The sequence below is a fragment of the Typopeltis vanoorti genome, chromosome 2 (assembly GCF_054136105.1).
Source record: "Typopeltis vanoorti isolate ZY-2024b chromosome 2, IOZ_Tvanoo_1.0, whole genome shotgun sequence".
NCBI classification, from domain to species: Eukaryota; Metazoa; Arthropoda; class Arachnida; order Uropygi; family Thelyphonidae; genus Typopeltis; species Typopeltis vanoorti.
The window spans coordinates 108,813,528-108,829,444 of NC_143550.1; the positions used below are offsets into that span (position 1 = coordinate 108,813,528).

General features: G+C 37.9%; 1 protein-coding gene across 5 annotated transcripts in view; it reads right to left on the reverse strand.

Moving 5' to 3' along the window:
- Positions 1 to 15,917, reverse strand: part of LOC150109321 (Na(+)/H(+) exchanger beta-like) — a 489,491-nt gene that overhangs the window by 261,463 nt on the left and 212,111 nt on the right. For all 5 annotated transcript variants that reach the window (XM_090412496.1, XM_090412499.1, XM_090412495.1 and 2 more), the window contains one exon: positions 4,318 to 4,399. In XM_090412496.1, coding sequence (XP_090268622.1) covers positions 4,318 to 4,399 — 82 coding nt within the window. The remainder of the gene's footprint in view (positions 1 to 4,317; positions 4,400 to 15,917) is intronic.

Genomic DNA, 15,917 nt, shown 5'->3' on the forward strand with positions numbered 1-15,917 from the left:
TTACTAATGTCTTGTCAACAACTTTAATCCAAATTTGTCTATTGTTTGTCAGTAGTTCAATACTGTGAGATCTGATATTTCTATATTTCTGGCAATGTGAATGTATCAATCCATCTAGATTTTGGTCTTCCTTTTAGTCTTTTTTCTGCCATCTTCACAAAAAACTTATTTTGCTAACCATGTCTCTCCCATTCTATTTAACTGACCATACCACCTGAGATTAGCTCTGCTTATGCATTCATGAATGCAAGCAATGTCAATTTCCTTTCTCTAATATCTTCATTTTAATATAATTCTGCTGTTCATGTCATCTGTTCATTTCCATGATTTTTATCAGAACTCTCATAGCTGTGGTTTCCAGTCAGTGATCAACTGTTTTATTTTAAACCCAGCTCTCAGATCCATATAAGTTAAAATTGATTTGAATACTATCTTGTATATTGGCTAACTTCCATAGTACCCATATATATAAAAAGGGAAATAAAACTGAATGCGAGAATTACAGAGGTATTTCTCTACTGAGTGTTCCTGGTAAGATATATGCAGTATACTTGAGAAACGGTTCAGAAGAATTATGGAAGAGAAGCTTGGTGAAGAACAAGCTGGATTCAGGGCAAATAGAGGCTGTCAGGATCAGATTTTCATTTTATGACAAATTATTATTATTATTACCCAAGACCCAATGGAGTCAAAGACTCATCTGGGATGTCCTTTTCTCATACACACAACTCATCACCTTGCTTTTATCACATTCAAATTTTCTGCAGACACCACACTCTCAGGCCAGGCATTCTAATCATTCACAACTCTGTATGAAAAAAACCTGCCTCTCAGTCCTTACTCACACCCTCTTTATACAGTTTCAAGGGATGACCTCTGGTTCTCCTCTGATCTCCCACTGTTTTCTGTGGAACCTCTCCAACATTGATCCTATAACAACCCCTTACTAACTTTTATATCTCTATCATATTTCCCCTCTTCCTCCTGTCTGCCAGACTCTGTAAATTGCATCTTCTCAATCTTTCCTCATATTCGACATTCCGGAGGTTAGAAACTAACCTCTGGAATGACTCTGGACGTCTTAACTACCTTAGTCAGTCGCCTCTGGACCCTTTCTAACATCTCTTTGTCCTTCTGAATGGTAAATAGTTGAGAAATTATGGGAATACAACAAAGATCTGTATTTAAGTTTTGTAGAACTGGAAAAGGCATATGACAAGGTGCCGAGAGAGAGAGAGAGAAGCTATTCAAAATGCTACAGTTATATGGTGTGAATGGGGCATTATATCAAGCAATACTTAGTCTTTATTTGGGTTGTAAGTCAGCAGTTAGAATGGAAGGAAGTACAGGAAGATGGTTTAATGATAAATCTGGTGTCAGACTAGGATGTACATGCTCCCCCCTCTGTTATTTATTATCTATATAGATCACATTATGAAGGAAAGTGGTATTAAACCTGATATCAAAATTGGAGATGTTAGTGTTAGCTCTTTGCTTTATGTAGACGGTGTTATACTTCAAAATAAATCTGCTACAAGTCTGCAAGATTCCCTGACTAAATTGAATAATTGTTGTAATAGGTATGGTATGAAGGTCAGCAATAAGAAGACAAAGACAATGAAAATAGTCTGAAGCATTGAAATTTCCATTTCATTCCATTCACAACTGCATTGTGAATGGAGAACCTGTGGAACAAGTAAAACATTTCAGCTACTTAGGCACGATTTTTAGTGAAGATGGTAAATTAAATATGGAAATAGACAACAGAATCAACAAAAGCTGGCATGGTAGGAAATCAACTGAATAAATTTATATGGAATAAGAGAGAAATTAATCAAAACACTAAATTATCTATATACAATACAGTGTTCAAACCAATTTTAACTTATGGATCTGAGAGCTGGGTTCAGAAGTAAAATACTTGACCAAAGACTAGAGACTGCAGATATGAGAGTCCTGAGCATTAGGGGCATGAACAGATGGCATCAATGGCAATATCAGATTAAAAATGAGGATATTAGGAAAGAAGTTGACATTGTCAGCATCGAGGAATACATTAGCAGAGCTAATTCTCAGGTGGTATGGTCACTTAAACAGAATAGGAGAGGAAAGATTAGCAAAACAAGTGTTCTCTGCCCAGTTGGCAGGAAAAAGACCAAGAGGAAGACCAAGATATAGGTGGATTGATACAGTAAAAAGTACCTTAGAAGGCAGAAATATAAGATCTGATAATGTTGGAGTCGACAGGTAACAGGCAGATTTGGTGGAAAATTGTAGATAGGAAGCTAGTAATGATGTATATTTTTCATGTAGTACTATCATATCCTATACACCCCTTGAGGATATATATCAAGAATTTGAATGATGATGATGAATGGATATAGTCTGTATTTATATTATAAGTCAGCACTGTGTACTACTCTGTGTAACATTCCATTTAACCCATATAAATGTAGCATTCTGCTTTTCCCCTGGTGCCTTGTATGCTTTTTTTCCCCGATCTACAAAATTAAGCACAGATCATTGTTATGTTTGCACAATTTGTCAACTACTCTTATTTAGCCTGAATCCTGCTTGTTTTTCTCCAAGTTTCCCTTACTGTTGAGTGTTCCTAGTGAATTTTACCTTATCTAGCTTTTGGAAACTGAGTGGGCAGTTCAATCAGTGGGAGTGTACAGAATAGGATTCACTGCCATAAACTAACTAAGAATAGTCTAGCAAATCTGCAGTTGAATTCAGAGAAGAACACCAAAACTATATATTTGTGAATCAGTATAAGAAAAACACTGGCAAACTATGTGCTTGACCCTCTGCATGTAGTAACATGGAGAAAATCCACCACCTTAAAATAAGACTCTTCTGAAATTCAACATATGCTCTAAAGAACAATCCTAATTTAAATACATTTGGCTGCAAAAAAAAAAATAAATAAAATAAAAGCCAGAAATTCAGAAGACTGTCATCCTATCCAAAAACAATAACAAAAGTGATGACAGCAGCCAAAAGATAACAGACATTAGGACAATAGCTTGAATATTTCAACCTCCAATTCAATTTCACATCTAATTTATGCAATATCTTATGTATGGATATATGTAAGATTTATAAAGCTTCTCATAAAAATTATCTTTTTTTTTTGCACAAAACAGCAGAAAAAATTTCTTTTATCTCACACTTGATGGCCTCAAATACAATGCATTTGCTGATCTCCTCCTGACTGGCTGTTCATCTACCACTATTAGTAACATCCCTCCATCCTGTTCTCTCTATCCTCTCTGAAAATACCATATCCCTCACATTCTATACAGTCTGTACATTCTAAACAACCTTCTGGAAGCCATGTATCACTAATGCCAGTAAGTTTTGGGGCAAGGAAATCTAACCAGTACTGATTGTTCTGAATGCTTCTGGCATTAGTGTTTATAAAGCACACAACTAGCACACAGCTGTCTGCGGGGTTAGCCTAGTGGCTGTGCACTTCGTAACCATATGCCTGGGGAAGGAGTGTTCTAGGTTCAATTCACGTAGTACGTAGCATTTTCAGAATTCAAATTCATGTTTCACCAGCCTGGTTGGCTGAGTGGTTAGCGTATCTGCTCTTCAGCCAAAAGGTTGCGAGTTCAAATCCTGACATGGGCGTGGATGTTTGTGATTGTCTGTGAAAGTACTAGTGGTGGTAGTCGGCGGTAGATGGCATTGGTGTTAGATGAAGGTTGGTGGAGTAGTAGTGAGACATAGAGTTGTAGAATAGATGTCCTCCCTCGATGAGTCTTTGGACTCCCTGGAGGTGTGATATTATAATAATAATAATAATAATAATAATAATAATAATAATAATAAAACTATTGCTTACACTACCCCCATTCAGATTTGTTATTTCTACAGAACTATATTCAACATTTTTTTGTTCATTCTCACACTCAAGCCTTACTGGTGTGTGCACACCCACTCATCTACACCCTCCCCAATGGTTTGAGAGTTCTGGATCTAATAATTACATCAAAGCATTTGTCTATAACTAAATATGAAATTAGAGAGCTAATAATTATGAAAAAATCAGTAGACTCCTTGCAGCAGTCTCCTGGTGTTATAATTGCAGGGCTTGGATATTCATAGTCCAAGGATACAATACAGAGACAAACACTCCAGCCTACTCCATTCAGCAGTGCTTTTTCATGACTCTGAATACCAAATCATTCAAGTGCAATAATTATCACTGTTGATTATTTTGAATTAACAATAATTAGTTTTAAATAATTATTAGTTATGTTTATTCTACTCATCTCAATATATCACTAGAAGAAGAACTAAACTTACCACAACAGCATAAAGCAGGATCGATCCTAGATTACTAAAAAAGGCACGATCATGAAGAGAATAAGCTGACTCCAAAACTATTCTAACAAAAAATAAAAAATACACAACTATTAAATCAAAAACACATATGTTTAGCAGGTCTGTGTTTTTCATGACAGTCAAAAATTGAAGAACCTGTAATTTATGGTTTAAAGCTAGAAATAAATAAAAAGCAAGTAATAAATCATAAACAAATTAATCAACTAAATAAATATTTTAATTATTCTTTTCAACATCATAACAATATAGAATAATTCATGAATGTTGCCATGTGATAATGCACACAAATTACTGATTTAGCTAAAATTTCTAGGTTTAGTCAATCATTATAGATCATATGTTACCCATGGGATAGCTAAAGTTCTTGCTAAAGTTACTAGTCACCAAAATTTCTATCCATCCTCATTACTGTATCTTTAGTATTTAGATTATTCTCTTGCAATGCTGCTCAAAAGTAATGTTGGCTTTTTACTTCTTTTTTTTTATTTTTCCTCTAACGGCTACTCTAATGACCAAATAAAATTTCTACCTACTACCACTATTATTGTTGTTGCTTTCAGATCCCTTCCAGTCACTAATACCTAAGTACCTATCCTATCTCTCCTTGTACATATTGACAAAGATACATTCGCACAATGACCACATACAATGGCATGCTGTTTTACAAGCATTCTACTCAATACTTCCTTTGGTCTTTCAGCAGAGAGAGAGAGAGAGAGAGAAAGAAAGAGAGAAAATGTTGAACATAAAAAGACCATTTTGGTTTGTGATATCTCTTCAATTACTTGCAAAACCTGTATTGAAGAGCTAACAGCCATTATATAATCTCTTCTTCCAATGGCATTTAACCTATAGATAACTTTTGAAGTAGAAATTAATCCATACAATAAAAGACATAAATCTATACCAATTATCATATATGCCAGTATATAAATAAGGTCCAGTGTATATGGTAATGGTGATTAATATCAGTATATTAATATGCTAATTAGCATAATATAAAAGAAAAAGCTTATTAGAACATTGTACATACATTTAACCTAACAAACACTATACAATATACATTACAGTAGAAGCTATACAATCACTTGATGATGTTTTATATCAACAAATTCAAAGGTTCAGATTTCATATTCAGCATATAAGACGATCCTATGTTTCAGCAATTTTTTTTTTTTAACTTCAAACATCACCTTATATGCTGACACATATGATAATTATCAACTGATTGCTCCCTTTCAAGCTTTTTCAAATTAAAAAAAAAAAAAAAGACTTGTAGTCACCTTCAATGCTACCAGAAAACCTCACATCTAATTAATTACCAGTAATTATCATAGCCATTCCACTGAGAATCCTCTTGTTATTGTTACTTGGAAAAATGCCATGGAATAGTCTGGAGAAACTCAGACTTATGAATCTCTTGACCTCTGTATATTTCATTGGCCCCACAAAAGGCCTTCTGAGTAACTTTTTTTACCCTATGAGCTTCTTGTTTTTTTTCAGTTTTTAATACTGAATTTTCATACTGTTAATTGCTCTCTCTCTTTCTCTGTATATATGTGTGTGTGTGTTTGTGTGTATATGCAATGGTAATTTATTCTCCATCTCCTTGACAAATGCAGAGCACCTCATGGCTCTGCTATTTTGAATAACTTTTTGGTTTCCTAACAGTAGAAAACTAGCTGGTCTATATGATAATCCAGCTATCTTCAATGTCTCTAGAACTCAATCTATTCTTATTTATATATAAAAAAATGTATCTAATCTTGCTCTTGATAATCTAAATCTTCCAAGAAGACAGTGTATATTACTATTACTATTACTACGGGCAACTCCAGGGAGTCATTGGACTCATCGAGGGAGGCCCCAAATCATATTCATCACAACTATTTGACATTCATACAGTATCTATCATACCTCGCCTTAAACTCATTCACTGTCACAGCATCCACCACAGACTCAGGGAGCGCATTCCACTCATTCACTACTCTAAAAGTAAAGAACCCAGCTCTAACACCTTTACTAACCACACTTTTGCCCAGTTTCCATGGATGTCCCCTAGTCCTCCCACAACCAGCCCTGTTCTCAAAAATATCTTCTGAATTAATTTTATAGAAACCCTTCAGTAATTTGAATGTCTCAATCATATCTCCCCTCCTCCGCCTATCAACCAATTTTTGCAACCCACAAATCCTCAACCTGTTCTCATACGGTTCATTCCACAGACCTGCTATCATCTTGGTCACTCGCCTCTGGATCCTCTCCACCTCCTCCCCATCAAGAAGAAACCTAGGTGACCAAATCTGAGCACAGTAGTCTAGATGGGGTCTTATCAAGGCTCGATACAGAGGAACAATAACCTGCTTGTCTCTGCTTGTCATCGTATTCTTCAGCAACCATGTGATTTGATGAGCTGTTTTGGTCACTTTTGCAATGTGTCCCCTAAATTTCAATTCCTTATCTACCAACACTCCTAAATCTCGTGCCTCATCAATTTCCTGGAGCACGGTTCCACCAATGCAGTAAACTGCCGCCAATCTTTTCACCCCAAAATGCATAACCTTACATTTTGCCACATTAAACTGACATCCATTCTCCTTAGCCCAGACCTCCAATCTATCCAAATCATCCTGCAAAATTTTGACGTCATCTGCATTCACTATTGCCCTACCCAACTTCGCATCATCCGCAAACAAATGAACTGTTCCTCTCAGATCATTTCCTATATCATTTATGAACAAATTAAACAGCAGTGGTCCAAGAACAGATCCTTGTGGCACACCACTAGTCACAGGCCGTCTTGTGGACTCTACTCCCGAGTAAACCACTCTCTGATATCTCTCCGTCAACCACCCTCCTATCCATCTCACCAACCCTATGTCCATTCCCATATGCTGCAATTTACTGATTAGAATTCCATGTGGAATCCTGTCAAAGGCCTTGGCAAGGTCCAGTAGAATCACCGTAAACCCATTACCCTTATCCAGTTCAGCCGTCACTGTGTTATAATACGTGAGCAAGTTACTGAGGCATGACCTACCCTTCACAAAACCATGCTGTCCCCGATACAGTATCCCATTTTCTTCTATCCAATCTTGTATTTTCCTCTTGACTATTTTCTCTAAGACCTTGACAATGATTCCTGATATGCTAATCGGTCGGTAATTTACTACAGCAGTCTTGGAACCACCTTTATGCAGTGGAACTATTTTCCCCTCTTTCCACCCGCTCGGGACTAACCCAGACCTGAGACTCAAATTAAACAAAATGGTCAAGGGTACTGACAATTCTTTAGCTGCTTCTCGTACAACGAGCTGGTATACCATCCAATCCCACAGATGTATTGACATTGAGGTTATGCAATAGACTACTCACCTCCACTTCATTAACCACAATTCCCGTATAATCTACTGGTTTATTCGTTTCTGCAATGTCACCACCTGGATGATATACTTTTGCAAAGTGCTCACTCAGTAACTCAACTATCTCAACTGATTCAGTTACCTCCCTACCATCGGCATTCTTTAAAATCAATCTGCCATGTACATTTTTCCTTTTACTTGCTACATATCTAAAAAACTGTTTAGGATTCTCTTTAGCCTGCATGGCCAATGTTCTTTCATAATCCTTTTTTGCTTTTCTTACCACACTCGTCACCCTTCTGGCCTGTGCTTTATACCGTTCATGTGCCTGTCGGTCACCCTTCTCCTTAAATTCCCTCCATAGTTGTTTCTTTTTTTGCAACTCAAGCTTAATGGTGTTATTCATCCATTTAACCCCTACTTGATTTATTATTCGGACTCTAGGCATACAGTCAGCCACTGCTTCATGCAAGCACCTCTCAACCACCTCCCATGCACCATCAACCTCCAGTCCCTGCAGTTGCACATGCCACGGCACTGAACCAATCAAACTCCCAAGCCCGTCACACCCTCCAGCCCGACAACTCCACATGCACCCCGTCTCAATTGAAAACTCCACACCTTCAGCCACCTCCCAAGCCAAGACCCTATGATCACTCTCACCGATTGGTGGCAATGTGGTCACACTTGTCACAGCCAAATCCCCAGATGTAATCACCAGGTCAAGCACTCTCTGACCCCTAGCACCCTCCATCACATGCTGTCGCAGACAGTTATCCCCCAATAACCGCACAAAATCCAGTTCCTTCCTCCCGTGCGTCCTCTCCCCACTCCAATCAATGCGACCATAGTTGAAATCTCCCACAACAACCACCCCCCTTCCACCCACTCCCCCCACTTGCCCGTGTACACTGTCACCACCATCCCTTCCATCACCCGGTCCATAGCAGCACCCAACTGTATATTTAGTTCTGCCAGCCACAATCTCACACCAAATGGCCCCAAATGCGCTCCCCTCTCCATCCTGCAATTCAACCTCCATTCTCCCTGGCTGGAGCCCATCAGCTATCATCAACAATACTCCCCCCCCCATTCTATTCTCTCTGTCACCCCTGAACACACCACACCCATCACATTCAATCCCACCAGTCACATCATCTACAGTCAGCCATGCCTCACTAATACCCACAACCTGCGGTCTGGAAGTGCCAACCATGGCCAAAAACTCCTCCTTCCTGTTCCCAACACTCCCAGCACCAGTGTACATGAATTTAAGACCCCCACCAGCCCCAACCCCACCCCGATGCCTTACATCAACCATCCCACTCAGATTTGTCGTCCTTACCTGCTCTGGCATATTATACTCATTCCCACATTCAACCGCCTCCACAAGGACTGCATCTCTACTCCCCCCCCCAACAAATCTAGTTTCCCCGAATTTGCACATCCACCACACTCAGCAACACCCTCTCAAGTCTTCTTACACCGTAACCATTCAAATGCAATCTCCCATATTCTTCTTCTTTAACCACCATATTTAGCTTCTTCTTCTTTAAACAACATATTTAGCTTTTCAATGGAAAAAATTAACATTCTTATGGTTAATCAACATTTAAAAATAAAACAGTAAGAGTCAATAACCTTATACAGACCTTGCCAAAAATGCATCTCTGTGGGGTATTGTCCCTATTTAGGAAGGTGTGACCAAAACTTTAACATTTATAATTCTTCGATGAAGCAGCTAGATTAATTAACTCCTCCAATACATAGTAATGCAAATACATGATGCATGTTCAACAGATACCTCCATAAATATTGTTCAACTGAACTTATAACTTTGTCCTTCTCTTCAGAGCCTATTAAATCAACATCAGCACATAGTCATTATATATCCAAGGTCCAATTTGGAATTTGAAGAGGGGTAAGAATTAAACATGATTCCTTGTTCTTTCTTGTCATACATTGAAAAATTTCTTGTGCATTAAGCCAATAAAACTCCTTTAGTAATGTTTATCATTATTATTATTATTATTACATGACACCTCCAGGGAATCCAAAGACTCATTGAGGGAGGGCACCTACTCTACAACTCTCTATCTCCACCACTCAATCTACCAATTACAACGAACTGCAACTATTATCATCATCATCTACACCAACGCCATCTACTGCCCACCACCACTAGTATTTTCACAGACAATCACAAGCATCCATGCCAAAGCAGGATTCAAACCTGCAGCGCTTTGGCTGGAGAGCGGATATGCTAACCACTCGGGTAAATATCCCCTCTTTTCTGCCTATCAACTAAACTTTGTGACACCCAAACTTTCTTCAATCTATTCTCATGGGGGCATTTGATGGACTTATCACCAACTTGGCTACCTGCCTTTCCATCCTTCCTCATCCCTAAGGAACACAGACAATCAGATCTTCATGCAGTAAGAATGTGACCATATCATAGTCTTATATATAGAGAGAGATTAATAACTTCCTTATTTTTGCATGCTGGTGTGATTCTTCAGCAACCAGTAATCTATGAGCTATTTTGCTACATTTACAATATATGCTTCTGAATTTCAACTTCCTGTCCATCATCACTCCAAATCCTTAACCTCATCAAAAAGTTAAAATCTTCCATAACAATCATTCTTCTAATGCTATCAGCGCCACCAATTAATCTCCTTTATTCTGGATATTCCTGGCATTATTATAAAAAAGGCATTGTCACTGTTTCTATACTTATCATTATTCCCTCAAGACTCCACTGGGTTCAGCATTACCTGATATATCCAACCCCCCTTTCTCCAAAGTACCAATTCCCACAAGAGGCCATCCCTGCTACCATCCACCCTAATAATTCTGGTTTCCCTGCACTGATACGTTGACTTGTTCAGAGAACAGCATTCTCTCCAGATGTCTTAGGTCTTTCCCTCATTCAAATGCAAGCCATCTCTCACATACAGTTCCTTTCTGTCCTCGAATGGTCTCCAAGTATCTGTGTATTTCAAGCCTCTCTTTCAACACATTCTAGCTATTATACTATATTATATCACTGGGTTCAGCATTACCTGATATATCCAACCCCCCTTTCTCCAAAGTACCAATTCCCACCAGAGGCCATCCCTGCTACCATCCACCCTAATAATTCTGGTTTCCCTGCATTGATACGTTGACTTGTTCAGAGAACAGCATTCTCTCCAGATGTCTTAGGTCTTTCCCTCATTCAAATGCAAGCCATCTCTCACATACAGTTCCTTTCTGTCCTCAAATGGTCTCCAAGTATCTGTGTATTTCAAGCCTCTCTTTCAACACATTCTAGCTATTATACTATTCATTACTGATGCTCTCCTCTGTGGCTCTGCATTATCATAGCTGGGCAAGACACTCGTTATCTTTCCTCTCTCAGTCTTCTTCCATACAATCTCAAGCATGAACTTCAGATCTCTTGCCACTCAATTCACAATGCCTCTCAGTCATTTATGCCTACCATCACAATCATCTCATTGACCCTTTTGCCTCACTTAATTGCCCTGTGATAGTCACACTGTATATCGTTCCTCAAGACAAACACTTTTCAGGAATTCTATCTTGCACACCATGAATCATCGAGTCTCCATACATAACAACTTTTACACTCTGTTTCTTCCTTCCTTGCCTACATCTTTCACTCTGTCTCTCTCTCTCTCTCTCCTCTAACATTTTCTTTCTGTGTTCTCCTATTTACCTGTTGTCCTGCCACCTCATTATCCCTGGTTCCAGCACCCTCCAACATTTTCTCATTCTCTCTCTTTTATTGATTCTCCTATTCTTTCCCCTTCCATCATTTCCATAATTCTCTCTCACTCCTACTCTGATTCGTTTTACATTCATTGTTACTAATCACCTTATCTCATCCTTGAAACTTCTCAGTTAATTCCCAAGACATTCCACTTCTTCTTATGATGATGATAGCCTCGTAAATAATGGCCTATTTTGTCATAACAGTTTGTAATGTGATGGTCTATCAAAAGCTTTTGAAAAATCTAAGTATACCATGATATCTTATTATAATACATAAGTAAGTTAGTGAAACATGATCTCCCTTTAACAAACCCATGCTGATAACCACAGAGAACACTGCTGTTATCAACTGATTTCTATATCCTAATTCTCACCAATCTCTTCAGTATCTTAACCACAGCTCCAGATATACAGATTGGCCTATAATTTGTAGCCACAGCCTTATCACCACCTTTAAGTACCTCTACATAGATCCTTATATAAATATGAACATTTATATAAAGAAAGTGCTGAAGCCCTATGTCACAGACCCAACTTAAACCATAATGACATTCTTACTATCCCTAAAGTCTAGGAAATTGTCATCCTTAATTGTGTAAAATAAATTTATCTATGTTATACGAATTAAGTGGATATTAAATCCAACATCATTTCAAAGCCGACAACAGAAACTATAGAAGTTTCATTGTGAAAATTTGACTAGACAGCTTACAGTAAATACGCTTGCTGCCACACTACGAGTTGCCCTAGCCGAACCTAATAGGTGGCATGCATGCTATGCAGTGCCCATATATTCGCCTCCTATTGGTTCATTTTGATAGGTTTCACTGACCTGACAGCTGTTTCAAACTCATTGGTTTTCGTCAGGGATACTGTTTGGGTAAAGATCCTCTAAAGATTAGGTGATCCCCAGGACCACTCCCTACGAATGACTGAAAGATCATCCAACTCAGTGTTGGTTCCACCAAGTGACAGGCTCACCCCACCACTGAGCAGAACCGCTCATATTCCAGGCAAAAGCACCCACCGAAATAGCCATTCACGGACTGACTGGAAAACACTCTCCACAGAGACTCAAAATGCTCTCTCAGGCAAACTCCCGAAATCCAATTCCCCCTCAGTGTGAGCAAAATTCCAAAGAAACCTAAGAAAGCAAAAACTCTCAGTACTAAGAAACTCAAAGCGTTGGAGAGGTGTATTTTTCGTAAGCGAACTCTTGGTTGGTGCGTGAAGTATTTACTAAAAATGAAGAGCCAAAGGCTTCATGTTGGCGATGCAAAATTATACGAATTAAGTGGATATTAAATCCAACATCATTTCAAAGCCGACAACAGAAACTATAGAAGTTTCGTTGCAAAAATCTGACTAGAGAGCTTACAGTAAATACACTCTCCACCATACTACGAGTTGCTCTAGCTGAACCTAATAGGTGGCATGCACACCATTCAACACCCATATACTTGCCTCCTATTGGATCATTTTGATAGGTTTCACTGACCCAACAGCTGTTTCAAACTCATTGGCTTTCGTCAGGGATCAGGCAGAAACCAAGAGAGCAAAAACGCTCAGTACTAAGAAACTCGAAGTGTCGGAGAGGTGTATTTTTCGTAAGCGAACTCTCGGTCGGTGCATGAAGTATTTACTAAAAATAAAAAACCAAAGGCTTCATGTTGGCGATGCAAAATTATACAAATTAAGTGGATTGAGAGTTTTTGCTCTCTTGGTTTCTGCCTGATCCCTGACGAAAACCAATGAGTTTGAAGCAGCTGTCGGGTCAGTGAAACCTATCAAAATGAACCAATAGGAGGCGAATATATGGGCACTGATTAGCATGCATGCCAGCTATTAGGTTCGGCTAGGGCAACTCGTATTATGGCAGTAAGCGTATTTACCGTAAGCTCTCTAGTCAAATTTTATTATTATTATTATTATTCAGGCCCCCATGGAGTGAAAAGACTCATTGTGGGAGGTCCTTCTTAGGAAACACAAAGTCTATCATACCACTCTTTGAACTCACTGACGGTTATTGCTCTCACCACTCTTATCAGGCAATGCATTCCAAGGTTCAACCACCCTCCATGCGAAGAAACCACTCCTCACCCATTTGCTCACAGCTTCCTTTCGTAACTTCCAGAGATGGCCCCCTTGCCATTGCTTCTTCCCGCCGTTCCACCAAACGAAAGAACTCCCCAATGTCGACCCTGCATCCCTCACTCTCTCTCTCTCTCCTCCAACCCTTTCTCTCTGTGTGTTCCCCTACTTACCTGCTGTCCTGGCATCACTTTATCCCTGGTTCCAGCACTCCTCACATTCTTCTCGTCTCCTCTCTCTGAATGTTTCCATTCTCCCCTCTTCTATCATTCCCATAACTCTCACTCTCTTTCTTCTACTGTTTCTATTCTCTCCTCTTCTATCATTCCCATACCTCTCTCTCTCTCATTCTCTCTCTTTTACTGCTCCTATTCAAATTTTTGTAATGAAACTTCTATAGTTTCTATCCTAGGCTTTGAAATGATGTTGGATTTATATCCACTTAATTTGTATAATTTTGCATCACCGACATGAAGCCTTTTGCTCTTTATTTTTATGTGTGTTATTTTATTTTAATTTAATTCTTATAACATGCTACTGCATGCATAGTGGGATTCAACATAAGCATGCACCCTAACTGTGTTTTATTTCTAGTATTGTTTGAAATAACCATACTAATGTTGTCCTAAGATACTTAGGACGAAATATTTACTTATTAAAAATAATTTAATTACTGTGGTTTACATGTGTGTTTAGTTATGAATACTTCACAGGTTTCACTTTATAATAGAATTATCATCTGAGTTGTATCCCACCTTTTCTTTATCCAACCTTTCATGTCAGTCGTTTGTGGAAAATTAATTATGTACAATTTTTTGTTTATCAGTTGGTTAAATGTTTCAAATTAATACCCATACTGGATATTATGTTAGGTGCATTGCCTTCAAAGGTCAATATTTTGTATATTTCAAAGAATGAACTCTAGTATATAAAAATAAATTATTTACTGTAAGCAATTACAACAGATACAATTCTATATATTAAATTATTCCCTTTATCTCTCTAAAGTGATCTGATATTGATATTCTCTATAAGATTACAATTAGTAAATATTATACCATCCTATATTTAACTTGGATAAATTACCTAAATCACAACTATCAAACTAGAGGTGACTAACAATTGAGCCTCTAAAAGCCATTGTCTTTGACCAATGTCAATGAAAATGTCAAAAACAAAGACAAGTAAAATAGGGCAGAAACATTAAAACCATTGAATTGTACCCTGAATAGGGAACCTACAGAACAAGTAAAACATTTCAACTTTCAAGCACAGTTTTTAATGAAGATTGCAAATTAATTATGGAAATAGACAACAGAATTTGCAAAGCAGGTATAGTAGGAAGTCAACTGAATAGATTTATATGGAATAAGACAGCAATTAGTCAAAACACTACATTAGTATTCAAAGAATGATTTTAACTTACAATGAAAGTTAAATTTGTTTTTTTTTTAAGATTAACACATACTATTTGGATTACAAGACCATAGGTTTTAATACACATATATACAAGAAACGTCTACTAGTTTCGCTAGCTGTAACTGACTAGCTTTGTCAAGACAAGAAGGTAAAAAAACTACTAGTAAATGCCAAAAAAGAAACAGAATGCGGTAACGGTTAACAACAGTTAGACAAAATTGGAAGACTCACGTGACATGATACGCCTGAAGCGTGCAGAGTCAGTCATTTTTACAAAGTCGCGTTACATAATTTTTGGCGTAATGTAGCTCTGCTAAACTTAATGAGTTAATCAGATTTTTTCCACATATCTTTTAATATAACCCCTTGGTTTCGATTAAGGTTATAACCTGTTCGTAGGACTACTGCAGCTTCTTTAAAAGTTTGACAACTATAATCCTCTTCTATATATGGTACGGAGCTTTTATCCCAATCTATTGCGTGGTTTGAAGTTGAGAAATGATGTGCAAACGCCTGAGGTGTCTGTTCTGTTATGATTGACATCTCCTACATGTTCCTTCTTTCTAATTTCTAGGCTTCTCAAAGTTTGGTCTATGTAGGATAGTCCACATGTGCATGGTATGTTATAAACACCCGCATATTTGAAGAAAGCTAAGTTATCTTTAGGGGATCGTAACAACTGTCTAATGGTACTCGTCGATTTAAAAACAACTCTGATGTTATAAGACTTCATAATTCTAGCTATTTTTGTGGAGACTGAGCCAACATAGGGTAAGACGATGGATGAAACGTACTGCATTGCTATACGTTGTTGTTGGAGGTTGTTACTGTAGAGAATTTTATTGATTATGTTTTGAGGATAACCATTCTGTGATACAGATTTTGATATAAGGGAAAGTTCTGTGCATA